At 43.4% G+C, this 20,229-nt stretch overlaps 2 protein-coding genes across 2 annotated transcripts; one reads left to right on the forward strand and one right to left on the reverse strand.

The window, feature by feature from the left end:
• Window positions 1-355: 355 nt before the first annotated feature.
• Window positions 356-11,702, reverse strand: LOC138909332 (uncharacterized mitochondrial protein AtMg00810-like). Its single transcript, XM_070200520.1, has 3 exons — window positions 11,513-11,702; window positions 10,726-11,253; window positions 356-405 (listed from the first exon to the last, which is right to left on the reverse strand). Exons 1-3 carry the CDS (start codon window positions 11,700-11,702, stop codon window positions 356-358), a joined length of 768 nt encoding a protein of 255 aa, XP_070056621.1.
• Window positions 11,703-19,414: 7,712 nt separating this feature from the next.
• On the forward strand, window positions 19,415-19,903 carry LOC138909333 (secreted RxLR effector protein 161-like). The gene has a single exon (XM_070200521.1). The coding sequence runs from the start codon at window positions 19,415-19,417 to the stop codon at window positions 19,901-19,903; it is 489 nt and encodes a 162-aa protein (XP_070056622.1).
• The last annotated feature ends 326 nt before the right edge of the window (window positions 19,904-20,229 follow it).

Here is a 20,229-nt window from a genome sequence, read left to right on the forward strand (position 1 = left end):
ATTAAATTTTAATTTTGATAATTAACTCTATATCTAAAATTTAATCTAATTGTGTAATTACACTTGTGCAATCAAATAGTAAACTTGTAATTACACTATGACAAACAAAAAGGTCACCGTAATTATAATAATGTGTAACCACTAGGCTGTGTGATTACTACCTAAGTAATTATACCAATTCCATTTAACCGGTGGCTTTCCATTTTAAAAGGTGTAATCTGAATCAGAATTTCATGTTTGCAAATTATGAATTCCAGAAGTGACATGCCACCCAAAAGAGGGTATTCTTACAGCCGGAATTGAGATATTGCTGATGAAAATAAAGGAAAAGATTAATTACACCCAAAAAAAAGGATTAAGAACCAGCATTCACCAACTCCTTTGTAGCTGCAAGAATTGCAAAGGCTGCAACCACAAAGTTGAAAGTCCAAGCTATATATCTTAGTGCATTAATTATACTTTGCTCATAGTTGCACGTGGTACTAGAAGGGGTAGGTATGACATCCAGGGGCTTATATAGAAGGTAAATTATGGGGGTTCCGGAAAAACTGAATTCTTGCTTGTTTCGAGTGGTTTTGTGAAAATATCAGCCACCTGATCTTTGGAAGAGAGGAATTGAACCAGCAGGTCACGTCTCGCAACTTTATCTCGGACAAACTGAAAATATATCTCAACGTATTTAGTGCGAGTGAAAAATAGGATTAGTAGACAGGTATGAGGTATGCAGCACCAATATTATCACACCATTAAATTGGAGCGCGAGGCAGCTAAACTTCAAGCTCAATCATCAAAGATTGAGTCCGCATCAATTCTGCAGCAGCATCAGCTAATGCTTTGTACTCAGACTCGGTAGAAGTGTCACTGTTCGTTGCTTGCTGGATGACCAGGATATCAGGTTTGGGCCAAAGTATATTACATAGCCATCTGTTGACTTGCGATTGTCACGACCCAAACTAACCCCTCTCGTGATGGCACCTATAGTGGAACTGGGCAAGCCGACTCATTTCCAAAACAAACCGATATTTTCATTTCAAAGATAATTTCAATGTTATTTAACACAAAAACCTTTGTAAAGGAGTTCCAATCAAAATAAATGTGCGGAAGGAAAAGCCCGACATCGGGGTGTCACTAGTCATGAGCATCTACTACAATCTGTCTAACAATATCAAGGCTAACTCACTCTGGAAAATTGCTAAATACAACTAGAGGAAGATAAGAGGGAGAAGAGCAGGGATGCGATCGCCAGGCAGCTACCTTGCTATCCCCGGAAAAATCTACAATCAGAACAATCAACAACCGCTACCGTGTCTAGCTACACCTGGATCTGCACACAAGGTGCAGGGAGTAACGTGAGTACGCCAACTCAGTAAGTAACAACAATAAATAAAGACTGAGCAGTAGTGACGAGCAATAAAGCATATAACGTTCATATGAGGAAATCTCAGTAAAAATACCACATGCTTTTAAAATCAGGATTTGAATCAAAACATCTCGTTTAAACCCAGTTCCAGTAAAAATCATTTAAAAATATTTTTCAACAGTTTTCAAACAGAGGAAAAATGCAAAGGTGAGAAAAAAATGATGAAATCCTAAACAGCCCCTCGGGCAAAACATCACTCATATGCAGCCCCTCGGGCAAACCTCACAGTCACTCGTGCCACTCGGGTATACCTCACAATCACTCTTTGTCACTCGGGCATACCTCACAATCACTCTTTGCTACTCGGGCATACCTCACAATCACTCATGCCTCCCAGTCACTCAGCACTCGGCACTCGCACTTAGTAGGTACCTGCGCTTACTGGGGGTGTGTACAGACTCCGGAGGGGCTCCTTCAGCCCAAGCACTATATCAAGCCAAATCATGGCATAAATCACTCAGGCCCTCGGTCGATATCAAATATGTTGCGGCGTGCAGCCCGATCCCATAAATATCCTCACAAATCAGGCCCTCGGCCTCACTCAGTCATAAACCTCTCAAGCCACTCGGGCATTTTAGTAAAAATAGGGTATTCGGCCCAAAACAACATTTATATGCATCAAAATATAGTCATAAAACTGAGTTATGCAGTAAACAAGTATAAGCTTGACTGGGTATAGATTTTCAATCGAAAACAATGAGAGGAGTAAGAAAAGGCCCCTAAGGGTCCAAACAACACTTGCACAAGGCCCAAACATGGCATTCAACCCAATTTACAGAAACTCATTCTAAAACATATAAGTATCAAATAGTTTCAACAAAGTATGCAACTTTATAGTTGCTATGGGACGGACCAAGTCACAATCCCCAACAGTGCACGCCCACACGCCAGTCACCTAGCATGTGCGTCACTAAAATTAGTAGAATGATACAAAATCTGGGGTTGCGTACCCTTAGACTAGATTTACAATTGTTACTTACCTCGAACCGGGCAAATCTCTACCTCGCAATGCTCTTGCCTATGGACTCAGCCTCCAAATGATCCGAATCTATTCATAATCAGTACAATACCATCAATACGCGCTAATGGAATGAATTCCACAAGAAAAGCTACAAAATTAGACCAAAACCTGAAATTGGCTCAAACCCGGCCCCCCCCCCCCCGGACCACGTCTCGAAATTCGACAAAATTCACAAACTAGAAAGCTCATTCACTCACGAATCTAACCATACCAAATTCATCAAATTCCGGCATCGTTTGGTCCTTCAAATCCTTAAATTACTCTCCAAATATTCCAAGCCCGAAACCCTCATTTTCACTAATTACATGATTAAATAACAGGAAATCACCATATATACGAGTATTAGGGCTCAAGCAACTTACCTCACTGATAGCCCTTGAATCACCCTTCAAAATCACTCCAAAAGCTCTAAAAACCGACTTGAAAATGGTGGAAATGAACCAAATTCGCAAAGGATTCTATTTAAGGTTTCTGCCCAGGTTTTTCGCACCTGCGGAAAATTTCACGCTTCTGCGCCACCGTACCTGCGGAAAAATCCATCGCAGGTGCGGAACTCACTTAGGAGCCCAGCTTCCGCATCTTCGGCCCAAAACCCCGCGCCTGTGAAGGCGCACCTGCGTGTTTCCTCCGCTTCTACGAAGCCTACCTAGCATTCCCCTTTCCGCATTTGTGCCCCAGGTTTCGCACCTGCGAGCTCGCAGATGCTACCTCCAACTCACACCTGCGCATTTTACCTAGTCCAGCATTGCCCGCACCTGTGAACTCCCCACGCGCACCAGCGACCTCGAACCTGCGACTCTTTCTTCCGCATGTGCGAAAATAGCAGTAGCAGCAGCTTCAACTGCATTTTCCAACTTTGACAAATCTGTTAACCACCCGGAATCACCTCGAGACCCTCAGGACCTCAACCAAAAATACCAACAAGTCATATATCAACATATCAACTTAGTCGAACCTTTGAATCACTCAAAACAATATCAAATCATCAAATTACCCTCGGATTCAAGCCTAAGATCTTGTAAATTTCTAAATTCGGCAACCGATGCCGAAACCAACCAAACCACGTCCGAATTACCTTAATTTTTTCACACACATCACAAATGACACTACGAACCTACTCCAACTTCTGGAATTCCATTCTGACCCCGATATCAAATTTTTCACTGCGGACCGAAATCGCCAAATTTTCAATTTCGCCAATGCAAGCCTAATTCTACCACGGACCTCCAAATCATATTCCGGACGCACTCCTAGGTCCCAAATCACCTAACAGAGCTAACGGAATCATCAGAATTCAAATCCGAGATCGTTGACACATAGGTCAATATCCAGTTGACTTTTTTAACTTAAGTTTCTATTTAACAGACTAAGTGTCTCAATTTACTCTAAAACCACTCCGGTCCAGAATCAACTAAACCGATATAACATAATATAGCTGAATAACACGAAAATAAGTAGAAATGGGGAAAACGGGGCTATAGCTCTCGAAATGACCGGCCAAGTCGTTACATCCTCCCCCTCTTAAACATTTGTTCATCCTCGAACGGTCTAGAAACATACCTGGAGTGTCGAATAGGCGTGGATATCTGCTCCACATCTCCCGCTCAGTCTCTCAGGTGACCTCCTCCGCAGGCTAACCTCTTCATTGCACCTTCACTGAAGCTATATCCTTTGACCTCAACATTCGAACCTACCGATCCAAAATAGCCATCGGCTCCACATCATAAGTCATATCACCCTCCAATTGAACCGTGCTGAAATTCAAAATATGGGACGGATCTCCAATATACTTCCGGAGCATGGAAATATGAAACACTGGATGCACACTCGACAAGCTGGGTGGCAAGGCAAGCTTATAAGCCACCTCCCCTATCCTGTGAAGCACCTCAAAAGGCCCAATGAACCGGGGGCTCAACTTGCCCCTCTTCCCAAACCTCATAACACCCTCCATGGGTGATACCTTCAGCAAAACCTTCTCCCCAACCATAAAAGACACATCAAAGACCTTCTTATCCGCGTAGCTCTTCTTCCTAGACTGCGCTGTGCGAAGCCGCTTCTGAATCAATTTCACCTTATCTAATACGTCCTGGACCAAGTTTGTACCTAAGAGCCTAGCCTCACCCGGCTCAAACCATCCAACCGGAGATCTACACCTCCTACCTTATAAAGCCTTGTACGGAGCTATCTGAATACTCGACTGATAACTGTTGTTATATGCAAACTTCGCGAGTGGTAGAAACTGGTCCCATGAACCCCCAAAGTCAATGACACAAGCACGCAACATGTTCTCCAATATCTGAATAGTGCTCTCGGACTGCCCATCCGTCTAAGGGTGAAAAGTTATGCTCAACTCAACCTGAGTACCCAACTCTCGCTGCACGACCCTCCAAAACTGCAATGTGAACTACGTACCCCTATCTGAAATGATGGAAACTAGGACACCATGCAGGCGAATGATCTCTCGGATATAAATCTCGGCCAACCACTCTGAAGAGTAAGTAGTACCAACTGGAATGAAGTGCGCGGACTTAGTCAGCGGATCCACAATAACCCAAATAGCATCGAGCTTCCTCGAAGTCTGTGGAAGCCTAAATACAACTCTGCACCGCCTCTATCTTCTTCATATCAACCTGAATACCTTCACTGGACACCACGTGTCCCAAGAATGCTACTGAACTGAGCCAAACTCACACTTGGAGAACTTTTCATAAAGCTTCTCCTCCCTCAATCTCTGTAATACAATCCTCAAATCCTGAGCGTGCTCCTCCTAGCTACGAGAGTACACCAGGATGTCATCAATGAATACAACGATGAATGAGTCCAAATAGGGATGGAATACACTGTTCATCAAATGTATGAACGATGTTGGGGCATTGGTCAGCCCAAAAGACATCACCAAGAACTCATAATGGCTATATCGGGTCCTGAAAGCTGTCTTAAGGATATCTGAATCCCGAATTTTCAGCTGGTGATAACTGGACCTCAAATCAATCTTGGAGAACACCCTCGCTCCCTGAAGCTAGTCGAATAAATCATCAATATGAGGCAAAGGATACTTGTTCTTGACTGTGACCTTGTTCAACTGCTTGTAATCAATACATATTCTCATGGAACCATCCTTTTTCTTCACTAATAGAACAGGTGCACCCCAAGGTGACACACTAGGCCGAATAAACCCCTTATCAAGGAGTTCCTGAAGCTGTTCTTTCAATTCCTTCAACTCTGCCGGTTCCATACGATACGGTGGAATAGAAATTGGCTGAGTGTCCGGTACCAAATCAATACCTAAGTCAATATCCCTGTCAGGCGACATGCCTGACAGGTCTGCAGGAAACATATCCGGAAAATCATGTACCACCGGAACAGAATCAATGATAGGAGTCTCTGCACTAACATCCCTCACAAAAGCCAAATAAGATAGGCAACCCTTCTCAACCATGCGCTGAGCCTTCAAATATGAAATCACCCTACTTGGTACATAATCTACAGAACCGCTCCACTCAACCCTCGGAATTCCCGGCATAGCCAACGTCACCGTCTTAGCATGATAATCTAGAACAACATGACATGGAGATAACCAATCCATACCCAATATCACATCAAAGTCAACCATACTGAGCAGCAAAAGGTCTATTTGGGTCTCCAGACCCCCAATAGTCACCACACATGACTGATATACGTAGTCCACAATAATAGAAATGGGCTTGGCCACCCCATAATCTGCCTCCCCCTCTAGGGCGACCCCTAACTGACTGACCTCCACCCCGAGCTGATTGTGCGGATGGTGAGGTAATTGGAGCTGAAGTCGGAGGCTGACTCCTTTGCTGAGATAGACCTCCATGACGACGAGGAAAATGCCTCCACATATGCCCAAACTCCCCACACTCAAAATAACTCTCTGGTGTTGGTGGCAGAAACTGAGGGGAACCCATAGTACCGGGATGACTGGTAGAAGAACCTGGATGGAAGAGCCCTGAACAGGTGGAGTACGGGACGAAATCTAAGCTGGAAAGGCACTAAGTGATGAGTGGCCCTGATCAGAACTGTTAGAACTATGGCCAGATGATGCACCCCGATGAAATGGCCGAGATGACTGAGCCTGTCTGAAATGAAGACTTTTACCGTGCTTGAACTGACCCCCAAAAATAGCACTGCTAAATCTACCCCGACCACGAATCCTCTTGGCCTCCCTCTCAACCCTCTCCTGACCGCGAACCATCTCAATCTGCCGAGCAATGTCGACAACATCATCAAAAGAAGCACCTGAAACCCTCTCTCTGGTCATGAGCAACTGTAGCTGATAAGTGAGACCATCAATAAACCTCATGATCCTCTCCCTGTCCGTGGGAACCAACCAGATAGCATGACGGGACAACTTAGAGAACCACATCTCATACTGTGTCACAGACATATCACCCTGGCGAAGCCGTTCAAACTATTTGCATAGCTCCTCTCTGCAGGATCGAGACACGAGCTTCTCCAAAAAGACCACGGAGAACTGCTGCCAAGTAAGGGGTGCTGCGCCAACAGTCCTACACCTCTCATAAGTCTCCCACCATCTGAGTGCAGCCCCAGTAACTGAAAGGTAGTGAATGAGACCCCACAAGTCTCCAAAATACCAGCAGTACGGAGTATCCTCTAACATCTGTCCAAGAAGTCCTGAGCATCCTCTCTCTCTATGCCACTGAAAGGTAGTGGCTGGAGTCTCCCAAACCTCTCCAACCTATGATGATCTTCCTCAGGCATGGCAGGAACCACATAATCCTGAGCAACTGCAACTGGTTGGGCTAGTGGTGCCTCTGGTGTCTGAAGTCCCTGAATAACCTACTCGGGTGTGCGAGCGACGGGAGTCTGAGTGCCTCCCCTAGCCTGAGAAGTGGGTGCGGCCGTCGAGCTAGAGATCTCCTGAGCAAGGCCGGTACACGCTGTCAGAATCTGAGTTAGGGCCTCTTGAAGGCTTGGAATCACAATAGGCACAGGTGGTGCCTGAGCTGGTGCATCACCAACTGGAACCTGGTCCTGATCTGGGACAACCGGTGGATCTGCAAGTACTGCCCCAGCTGTTATACGAGCTGCACCTCTACCTCTACCATGACCTCTATAGTGGCCTCGGCCTCTAGCGGCCCCGGCTGGTGGTACTAGTGGCTGGTCCTCCTGATCGGTAGCACGAGTCCTCACCATCTGTGAGAGAATAAAACAACAGATGTTTAGTTACTAGAACCAACAGATTCGCACGACAAGAATTCAAGAATTGGAGTTTCCTAAAGGTTCTGCAGCCTCTCGAAGATAAGTACAGACGTCTCCGTACCGATCCGCAAGACTCTACTAAACCCGCTCATGACTCGTGAGACCTATGTAACCTAGGCTCTGATACCAATATGTCACGACACATCGTGGAACTAGGCAAGACGACTCATTTCCAAAACAAACCGATATTTTTATTTCAAAGATAATTTCAATGTTATTTAACACAAAAACCTTCGTAAAAGAGTTCCAATCAAAATAAAAGTGCGGAAGGAAAAGCCCGACATCGGGGTGTAACTAGTCATGAGCATCTACTACAATCTGTCTAATAATATCAAGGCTAACTCAGCCTGGAAAATAGCTAAATACAACAAGAGAAAGATAAGAGGGAGAAGAGCAGGGTTGCGATCACCAGGCAGCTACCTTGCTATCCTCGGGAAAATCTGCAATCAGAACAATCACCAACCGCTACCATGTCCAGCTACACCGGGATCTGCACACAAGGTGCAGGGAGTAACATGAGTACTCCAACTCAGTAAGTAACAATAATAAATAATGACTGAGCAGTAATGACGAGCAATAAAGCATATAATGTTCATATCAGGAAATCTCAGTAAAAATACCACATGCTTTTAAAATCAGGATTTGAATCAATTAAATATATATTTTTCAACAGTTTTCAAACATAGGAAAAATGCAAAGGAGAGAAAAAAATGATGAAATCATAAATTGCCCCTCGGGCAAACCTCACAATCACTCGAACTACTCGGGCATACTTCACAATCACTCTTTGCCACTCGGGCATACCTCACAATCACTCTTTGCCACTCGGGCATACCTCACAATCACTCATGCTACCCAGTCACTCAGCACTCGGCACTCGCACTCAGTAGGTATTTGCGCTCACTGGGGGTGTTTACAGACTCCGGAGGGGCTCGATCAGCCCAATCGCTATATCTAGCCAAATCATGAAATAAATCACTCAGGCCCTCGGCCGATATCAAACATACTGCGGCATGTATCCCAATCCCATAAATATCCTCACAAATCAGGCCCTCGGCCTCACTCAGTCATAAACCTCTCAAGTCACTCGGGCATTTCAGTAAAAACAGAGCATTCGGCCCAAAACAACATTTATATGCATCAAAATAGAGTCATAAAACTGAGGTATGCAGTAAACAAGTATAACCATGACTGAGTATAGATTTTCAATCGAAAACAATGAGAGAATAGTAAGAAAAGGCCCCTAAGGGTCCAAACAACACTGGCACAAGGCCCAAACATGTCATTCAACCCAATTTACATAAACTCTTTCTAAAACATATAAGTATCATATAGTTTCAACAAAGTATGCAACTTTACATTTTCTATGGGACGGACCAAGTCACAATCCCCAACAGTGCACGCCCACACGCCCGTCACCTAGCATGTGCGTCACTAAAAATAGTAGAATGATACAAAATCCGGGATTTGGTACCCTCAGAACTAGATTTACAATCGTTACTCACCTCGAATAGGTCAAATCTCTACCCGCAATGCTCTTGACTCTAGACTCGTCCTCCAAATGCTCTGAATCTATTCACAATCAGTACAATACCATCAATACGCGCTAATGGAATGAATTTCACAAGAAAAGCTACAAAATTAGACCAAAACCCGGCTCAAACCTGTCCCCCGGGCCCATGTCTCGAAATCCGACAAAAGTCACAAACTAGAAAGATCATTTACTCATGAATCTAACCATATCAAATTCATCAAAATCTGACATCGTTTGGTCCTTCAAATCCTTAAATTACTCTTTAACAATTCCAAGCCCTAACTCCTAATTTTCACTTATTACATGATTAAACAACGGGAAATCATCATAAATACGAATATTAGGGCTCAAGAAACTTAACTCACTGATAGCCCTTGAATCACCCTTCAAACATCACTTCAAAAGCTCAAAAAACCGACTTGAAAATGGTGGATATGAACGAAATTCGCAAAGGGTTCTATTTAAAGCCCAGGTTTTTCGCACATGCGGAAACTTTCACGCTTCTGCCCCACCGCAACTGCGAAAAACTCCATCACAGGTGCGGAACTCACTTAGGAGCCCAGCTTCCGCATCTGTAGCCCAAAACCCCGCGCCTGCGAAGGCGCACCTGCGCGTTTCCTCCGCTTCTGCGAAGCCTGCCCAGCATTCCCTTTTCCGCATCTGCGCCCCAGGTTTCGCACCTGCAGGCTCGCAGATGCGACCTCCAACTCGCACCTGTGCATACTGCCTAGCCCAGCATTGCCCTCACCTGCGAATTCCTCACGCGCACCAGCGGCCTTACACCTGCGACTCTTTCTTCCGCAGGTGCAAAAATAGTAGTAGCAGTAGCTTCAGCTGCATTTTCCAACTTTGACAAATCTGTTAACCACCCGAAATCACCCCGAGGCCCTCAGGACCTCAACCAAAAATATCAACAAGTCATATATCAACATACCAACTTATTCAAACCTTCGAATCACTCAAAACAACATCAAATCATCAAATTACCCTCAGATTCAAGGCTAAGAACTTCTAAATTTCTAAATTCTGCACCCGATGCCGAAACCAACCAAACCACGTCCGAATGACCTCAAATTTTGCACACACATCACAAATGACACCATGAACCTACTCCAACTTCCGGAATTCCATTCCGACCCCTATATCAAATTTTCCACAGCCAACCAAAATTGTCAAATTTCCAATTTCGCCAATGCAAGCCTAATTCTACCACGGACCTTTAAATCACATTCCGGACGCACTCCTAGGTCCAAAATTACCTAACGGAGCTAACAGAACTATCAGAATTCAAATTTGAGATCGTTGACACATAGGTCAACATCCGGTTGACTTTTCTAACTTAAGTTTCTACTTAAGAGACTAAGTATCTCAATTCACTTTGAAACCACTCCGGTCCCGAACGAACTAACCCGATATAATATAATATAGCTGAATAGCATGAAAAGAAGTAGAAATGTATAAAAATGGTATTATAGCTCTCGAAATAACCGGCCGGATCGTTACAGCGATCATCAATACTATTAGCCCAATCGGAGTCTGTAAAAGCTTGTAAATAAAGGTTAAAAGCCTTTGAAATGAGAAATGACATGGATTTAGTGTGCTGGAGATATTTAAGGATGCGCTTCACAGCAACCCACTGGTTTAACGATGGATTGTGCATAAACTGGCACACTTTATTTACCATAAATGATATGTCCGGACTTGTTAAAGTAAGATATTGAAGTGCACCAACAGCTTGTCGATAAAGACTTGGATCATCAAAGTCGGGAATGTCACCTTTGTTAAGCTTTGCATTTGTGGCCATGGGTGAGCTTAGAAGCTTACAATGAATCATACCAGCTTTGGTGAGGATACTCTGGATATACTGAGATTGAGAGAGACAAATACCATCACTATTGTGGCACACCTGAATTCCAAGGAAGTAATGTAGTGGACCAAGGTCCCTTATGGAGAATGCACGACCCAGAGCTTGAACAAATGAGTCAATAAATGAAGAGCGGTTTCCTGTGAGCACAATGTCATCCACATAGACTAATAGGTAGACAACCACATTGTAATGAAAGTAGATAAACAAAGAAACATCAGTCTTAGAGGTGGTGAAACCAACAAAGATGAAAAATTAATTAAGCTTTTTATACCAAGCTCATGGAGCTTGGTTAAGACCGTAAAGAGATTTGTGAAGCTCGCAAACATGAACAAAACCCGGAGACTAAACCATATAGACATCCTCTTGAAGATCACCATGTAGAAAAGCATTTTGAGCATGCATCTAATTGCCTTAGAGTCCAACCATAGGTGACTGCCAATGATAATATAATTTGAATTGTCATGGGCTTAATGACTGGATTGAATGTTTCATGATAATCTTGACCCTCAACCTGATGAAATTCCTTGGCAACTAAGCGAGCCTTATAGCGCTCAATAGCTCCAGCAGAGTTTCTTTTAATCTGAAAGATCCATTTGCACCCTAGAGTGTTCATGGAGGAATTGAAGGAAACCAATGACCATGTTTGATTTTTAACAAAGTTGTCATCTCAGATGACATAGCATCACGCCATTCTTTGAACTTAGAGGCTTCTGTAAAGCCGGTAGGCTCAATGGAGGGAGATGGGGATGTAGTAGTGGTACCCTTCACTCTGGGACTTATGAAATAACCTAAACTAATCGGGAGCTTATATTAGTATAAATAAAGTCCATCTCTAACCAACAACCATTAAAATATGCTTCAAAATTTGGTTGATAAGACAACTAGAATCCCGTCGAGTGACATTTTAGTTGTTGCAAGTCCTAGAATCATTTTAGAAATAACCTTCCCTTTTCATGAATTAAGAGAGAGAGAAAGGAAGAAGAACCTAGGTGAGAAGTGAATAGGTTTCAATATTCAATGGCATTAAGTTACTACCTGATGCCCATGCCCCTCAAACATTAGGAAAGAAGAAGAAAATATCGTAATGTTCTCACTACACCTGAAATTCCATAGTCGTCACCAATGAAAAAGTAGGCATTTCTAACTTTGTCGTAATTGAATCGCTTTATTATGGATAAATAAATCCCTTGTTATTATATAAATTCATTTTACTGTGGTGACTAATGACTATATCATACTTTTTGGTTAGTTCAAAATGTTGAAATTGATGAAGAAGTTGATGTTATAGTTTCAGAATGGATATGTTACATCACATTATTAAGGCAATTTCCCTTCTATAAATAGCTAGAGTTTGTTCATTTGTAAACATCTCTCACTTGCCTTCTTATCTCCTAAGGCATTTAAATCTTTTTTCTCTCCTGTAGTATTTTACTTGTATTTTTGGAGTAAAATAAAGTTTGAGTTGATTGTGTCCGAGGATTAGGCAAAAATCAAATTTTGCTGAACTTCGTTAATTTCTGGAGTTCTTTTTATTATTGTCTCATTTACTATTTATTAGCTACCTTTAGATATAGTAGTTGTGATTTAATCACTCTATATATATTTGTCTTCCGGAACATTTGGTATCAGAGCCAAGGTTCTATCTTAGTATGCTTTGTGGTTGCAGCATAGTCTAAACTTCCACATCAGAAAAGAATTACTTTGGTGTTTTGTACTGTCAGCAAATAAATAGTATTTGTAGCAAAATAGGAGATAATAAAAATGAAGAGTCCACATTGGCTGTCAGTAATGCGTCGTTGGCATCTTCTCTTATGACAAAAATTATGTCAAATGCGAAATTTGCAGTTGAAATTTTTGACGGGTCAGGACATTTCGAGATGTGGCAAGCTGAGGTTCTGATGTCCTTTTTCAACAAGGGCTAGATATTGCCATAGAAGAAAAGAAACCAGAAAAATATCGGAGAAGGAGATTGGAAGATTATCAATCGCGTCGCTTATGGTACCATTCGATCGTACCTAGCAAGAGAACAGAAGTATCCATATACAAAATAAACTTCTGCAAGTAAATTGTGGAATGCAATAGAGGATAAATTCTTGAAGAAAAACAGTCAAAATAAACCTTACATGAAAAAAAGACCGTTATGCTTCACATATGTTCTTGGTACTATAATGAATGATCATATCACCAGCTTTAATAAGTTGGAGATAGATTTACAGAATATGGACGTGACTTTTAGTGATGGAGATATGGACTTAATATTATTAAGTTCACTTCTCGATGAGTACGAGCACCTCAAAACTACTCTACATCATGGGAATGATTAAGTGTCTCTCAAAGAAGTTTGTTTTGCCTTGTACAACTATGAACAAAGAAAAAGAGAAAAACAAAAGAGTGGAGAAGAAGAAGCATTGGTCGTGCGAGGTCGTTCTCAAAATCATATGAGAACGAAGAAAAGAAGATCCAAGTCAAGATCCAGACCCAGTAAAGATGAATGCGCCTTTTGCCGAGAAAAGGGGCACTAGAAGAAAGACTATCCAAAGTTGAAAAACAAGGCCATACCTAACAATGGGAAGGCTATCATGGATTCAAATGTAGGTGATTGTGACTACTCTGATTTCTCACTAGTTACAAGTGAGCCATTCAAACCATCTGACATATGGTTGATGGATTCAGCTTGTAGCTATTATATGTGTCCCAACAGGGACTGGTTCGTTGATTTTCAAGAAGGAGAATATGGAGTTATTCACACCGCAAATAACATTCATCTTACCGCATATGGTATTGGTTCAATCCGATTAAGGAACCATGATGGATTGATCAGAACATTAACAAATGTTCGATACGTACCGGAATTGAAGAAAAATCTCATTTTTGTAGGAGCCCTAGAGTCAAAGTGGCTCAAAGTCGTTGCAGAAAATAGGGTAATGAGAATATGCTCTTGTGCACTAGTATTAATGAAGGTAATTCGGCGAAATAATAACATGTACCACTATCATAGTAGTACATTTATTGGGACAACATTAGTGACATCAAGTGATGACAAGGAGGCAGAAGCAACCAAGCTATGGCACATGCGCTTGGGACATGCTGGAAAAAAATCCTTGAAAATTTTATGAGATTAAGGATTGTTAAAAGGAGTAAAGACTTGCAATTTCAATTTTTGTGAGCATTGTGTCAAGGGAAAACAGACAAGTGTTAAATTTGGAACAGCTATCCATAATACTAAAGGTATTTTGGATTATGTTCACTATAATGTTTGGGGTGATTCTAAAACACCTTCATTAGGTAAAAAACACTATTTTGTAACCTTTATTGATGACTTTTCTCGAAGAGTGTGGGTGTCACGGGCCCAAATCCTTACATTGGGTAGCGGCACCTGCTCGCCCGTGCGGCGCCCGCAGTTTCCCTCGCTGCAGACCAGCCTTTTTCCTATCCCAGGATTCCCAAGCACGATCTTGTGCCTGTTGATGGGACTTTCCCGTAGGCTCGCCCTAACTTGTGCCGCCTATAAGATGCCTAGGCCCTTGGCCATAGACATGTCATGGCGCTTCATCTTAGGATCACAATCCATGCGCACCCTGGGGGATTGGCTTAAGGCATACCTTGTCCTTAGCCCAAGACTGAGCATCGCTCTCGCGTGCACAGCCCAATCCTCAAGCTTGACACTCGCCTAGTGCATCCGCGACTAGCTCATGCCTTGCCCGAGTAAGGCAACCTTTAGCCCTTGGTCATTGTCATGCGCGTCTTTCCTTCCATGCCCATACATTGCCCTCGCGACACGGTTCCATCCCGAATAGTGTAGTGTCGCCCCAAAACTACACCTTTAGGCCAACGGACCCTTGCTTTCATGGTTGAACTCAATCCATGCTCACAAGTCGACACATGATGCCCCTATGACAGGTGCGTCAAGTATCCAATCGGCACGGAGGTCTCGTTCCAACATTCGGCAGCCCGCGGGGCTGGCCATTCCACACATCGAGCCTCCAGCACCACTTTGATGCCCAACGCAGGCCCGAAGGCATAGCGCCGTCCACACAAGTTCCCAAACTCGTGTGGATACCTTTGATACTCCTTTGAGACATCTAGGCAGGCCCTTAAGGTTGCCCCCAAGGTAGCTCGTTCTATACGGCTTGGTGGCAGCACGTATGGGGGAGGCATGTCAGAGCTTTCATCACCTATACCCCCCTTATATATGCTTAAAATTTAAAAGCCCAAGTTGCCCGAGTAGACAGTTCTACGTCAGACCATCAAAAGGACCTTTTCTCACCAGTTCTTGGCCGAAATCACAACTCCAAATTGTGAGTTGTGACATCCTCCCACACTCATAATGTCATCGTCCCCGATGACACATCATGGCTTAAGACATCCCGGAGTCTGCCCCCTCAGGTATGCCCATTTAAGCTCCCTTTGTCCTGTGGGTTGGACTTCCTCGAAGTCCTTTCTCAAAAGGAGTCGTGCCCCATGCACTTCTCCCCTAAGTATCTTCCAAGCGTGCCTCCGTACTTGCACTCTCTGGTGTCTAACTTTGTGATTGACCCACACTATTCAATCACACCATGACCCTCACGGCCTTCATGTCAGTCTGAAGCTTTCCCTTCACAAGTTAGCACATCATGTTCTCTTTTGACGTCGCTTTCGTAGCCTTTCGCTCCCGTAGCCTTAAGATGCCCTTGGCATGGCTCCCGTAGCCTTTCGCTCCCGTAGCATTAAGATGCCCTCTTGGCATAGCTCACGTAGCATTTCGCTCTCGTAGCTTTCCTTGCCCTCACTACCTTGAAGATGTGCTCGCTTCCAGACCCACGACTTCTCCCATATGCCTCTTGCACAGGCGGGATCCTCCCACACTCAATGTGGAGGATACATCTTAGCTCTGTCGTCCCACTTGGCATTCGGCCAGCAGTTGGGACGACCTTTGGTGAGTACTACATTTCCAAAGTCATAGCATAGATCGCCGCATTCCCAAACAAAGATCTTTGTTTTCCAACTGTCACTTCCTCAGCAAGTAGCCAATGCTCCCGGTAGTACTTCAATACTCGCCCTATAGACAGGCGCCCTCTTGGCCCTGCTAGCACGGCTTCCCGGTTCGGTGTGCCTCACACCTGGACACGCACGGTCCCCGATCATTCGACGTACCTCTTTCCAAAATGACACCTTCTAACTTGGAAATCCTCCAAGTTTCGAAGCTTCGCTATACCCTCGAATCTGTTTCCTCACCTTGGCAATGCCCTCAGGCAGCCCAAAGGTCTTCTCCCGTAGGAAAGACACTCCACTTGATGTGTTGCACGCATCCTTGGCAAGATCTCCGCTATGATCATGCCCAAGTTTATAGTCCATGGCTCCCACTCTTCGCAATATGGTTGAACGACCTGGCAAACATGGCTTTCTCTTGGCCATCCGACTCATCGGCATATCACCTCATTCAGTAGCACCTTAGACTCATGAAATACAATGAAATCACCCATTTATTTCGTCGACCATCAGTATCGGGTTCTCGATCTTTGGTGGCATATGAACATCAATCTCTACATTGACGTGATCTCTGCACTTACATCCAAAATGCGATCGCCATATCCACCCTTTGCCTTGACGTTGTGCCATCGCATAATATGGCCTTAATCAGCTCTGATACCAAGTGTCATAGGCCCAAATCCTTACATAGGGTAGCGTCACCTGCTTGCCCGTGCGGCGCCCGCAGTTCCCCTCATTGCAGGCCAGGCGTTATCCTATCCCAGGATTCCCAAGCATGATCCTGTGCCTGTTGATGGGACTCGCCCGTAGGCTCTCCCCAACTTGTGCCGCCCGTAAGAGGCCTAGGCCCTTGGTCTTAGATAGGTCGTGGCGCTTCATCTTAGGATCACAATCCATGTGCGTCCTGTGGGATTGGCTTAGGACATACCTTGTCCTTAGCCCAAGACTGAGCATCACTCCCGCATGCACAACCCAACCCTCAAGCTTGACACTCGCTTAGTGCATCCGCGACTAGCTCGTGCCTCGCCCGAGTAAGGCAACCTTTAGCCCTTGGTCATTGTCATGCGCGTCTTTTGTGCCATGCCCATACATTGCCCTCGCGACACGCTTCCATCCCGAATAGTGCAGTGTCGCCCCACAACTGTACCTTTAGGCCAACGGACCCTTACTTGCATGGTTGACCCAAGCCATGCTCACAAGTCGACACATGATGCCCCTATGATAGGTGCGTCAAGTATCCATTCAGCACGGAGGTATAGTTCCAACATTCGGCAGTCTACGGGGCTAGCCGTTCCACACATCGAACCTCCATCGCCACTTTGATGCCCAAAGTAGGCCCGAAGGCGTAGCGTCATCCACACGAGTTCCCAAACTCGTGTGGATACCTTTGACACTCCTTTGAGACATCTAGGCAGGCCCTTGAGGTTGCTCCCAAGGTAGCTCGTTCTATACGGCTTGGTGGCAGAACGTATGGGGGAGGCAGGTCGGAGCTTTCATCACCTATACCCCCCTTATATATGCTTAAAATTAAAAATCCCAAGTTACCCGAGTAGACAGTTCTACGTCAGACCATCAGAAGGACCTTTTCTCACCAGTTCTTGGCCGAGATCACAACTCCAAATTGCGAGTTGTGACAGTGGGTGTATATTATGAAAACCAAAGATGAGGTGTTGGGAACTTTTCTCAAATTGAAGGCGATGATAGAGACTCAAACAGGCAAAAAGTCTTCACACAAATAACGGTGGAGAATACAAAATTGATCTTTACAATAAGATTTGTGAAGATGATGGAATTTTGAGAGATTTCACCGTCAGAAATACGCCACAACAGAATGGAGTGCCAGAACGTATGAACCGGACATTGCCGGAGAAGGTTTGGTATATGTTATCCAATGCTAGCTTGGGCAAAGAATTTTAGGCTGATGCAATAACATATGCACGCCACCTCATTAATTGTCTACCATCTATCACTATTGGAGGCAAGACACCATTTGAAAAATGGTATGGAAAACCTACTGAAGATTATAATTTTTTGCATGTGTTTGGCTCAATTGTATACTATCATGTGAAAGAGTCAAAATTGGATCCGAGAGCAAAGAAAGCTATATTTATGGTGATTACTTTTGGAGTCAATAGACAAGAAAAATTATATTCAGCAAAGATGTTACTTTTGATGAATATGCCATAACAGATAAGGTGACAGTTGAAGATGCCAAACAAATTGGTGGTGCTTCAAAGCAGGTGGAGTTTGAGGGAAAATTAATTTTTCCAACATAGGGAGAAAACGAGAAAACAATAAAATATTTTCCCCTTGAAGAAGAGTCAACAGAGAGGGAGATTCCAATTCAGGAACCTCAACAACAACTTGAATCAATAGCAACCAGCAAGCCAAAAAGAACAATAAAGAAACATGACCGTCTCATAGAGACGGTGGCTTGTGCAGCCTCTCAATTGTAACTGATGGTGTTCCTACCACTTATAAAGACGCAGTCCAAATCTCAGAAGAAGATAAGTGGAGGATTGCCATGAATGAAGAAATGCAGTCCTTTCATCAGAATCGTACATGAAAATTGGACAATCTCCCGAAGTGCAAGAAAGCAATTGGGCGCAAATGGGTATTTGCAAAGAAAGAAGGATTTCCTAACCAAGAAGATGTTCGCTACAAAGCAAGATTGGTGAACAAGGGATACGCTCAAAAGGAGGGAATTGATTACAATGAGGTATTTTCCTAGTCGTGAAGCACTCCTCCATTAGAGTTTTGTTGGCTTTGGTAGCATAGTTGAATTTGAAACTAGTTCAGTTAGATGTAAACACTGCATATTTACATGGAGACCTGGAAGAGAAAATCTATATGACTTAGCCAGAAGGATTCAAAGTTGCTGAAAAAGAAAATATGGTGTACAAACTTGAAAATTCGTTGTATGGATTGAAACAATCTTCTAGACAATGGTACAAGCGATTTGACAAGTTTATGTTGAGGAAGAGGTACAGAAGAAGCAAATACGATCATTGTGTGTATCTGCGCAAGCTTGAAGACGGAACCTTCATATATCTTCTCCTAAATGTTGATGATATGTTGACAGCTTCCAAAAGTCAAGAGGAAATTGAGAAGTTGAAGATTCAACTAAGAAAGGAGTTTGAGATGAAGGAATTGGGTGAGGCAAAAACAATTTTTGGCATGGAGATAAAACGAGATAGACATTCAAAGAAACCCTATCTATCTCAGAAACAATACTTGAAAAGAGTAATAGATCGATTTGGCATGAATGAGAACACGAAGTCAGTTAGCACTCTGCTTGCTCCTCACTTTAAGTTTAGTGTTGCTATGTCGCCGAAAAATGAAGCTGAACGAGAGTAAATGTCAAGAGTACCATATGCGAATGTCGTTAGTAGCTTGATGTATGCTATGGTTTGCACAAGACCTGATATTTCACATGCTATCGGAGTTGTAAGCAGGTATATGCATAATCCAGGAAAAGAGCATTGGCAAGCTGTGAAATGGATTCTACGGTATATTCGTAATATTGTAGATGTTGGATTGATTTTTGAGCAGGAAGATAGTCAGTATCTAGTTGGATATTGTGATTCATATTATGCGGGTGATTTGGACAAGCGTAGATCAACTACTAGTTATGTTTTCACTTTTTCACATGCACCAGCTAGTTGGAAGTCTACTTTGCAGTCAAAGGTTGCTTTGTCTACTACTGAGGCAGAGTACATGGCAACTATGGAGGCTATAAATGAGGCAATTTGGCTTCACGAGTTGCTTAGAGAGCTTGATATTGGTCAAGAAAACATCACATTATTTTGTGATAGTCAGAGTCCTATCCAATTAGCAAAGAACTAAGTTTATCATGCAAGGACGAAGCACATTGATGTTCGATATCACTTTATACGAGATATTATAGAAGAATGTGGAGTCATGGTACAGAAAATCCGAACTACAGACAACCCTGCTGATATGCTAACAAAAGTAGTGACTGCGATCAAGTTTCAACATTGTTTGAACTTGATCAACATTGTTGAAATTTGAAGATTGAAGTTGAAGACACAATCAAAATTTATCAGTGAGATAAAATTGGTGGAATCTTGCCAAGGTGGAGATTTGTTGAATTTGACAAGATTAATGTGAACTGGATGAACATTTGGAAGCCTCATTTTAGGAGAAAATTG

The sequence above is a fragment of the Nicotiana tomentosiformis genome, chromosome 4 (genome assembly GCF_000390325.3).
Source record: "Nicotiana tomentosiformis chromosome 4, ASM39032v3, whole genome shotgun sequence".
Classification (NCBI taxonomy): Eukaryota; Viridiplantae; Streptophyta; class Magnoliopsida; order Solanales; family Solanaceae; genus Nicotiana; species Nicotiana tomentosiformis.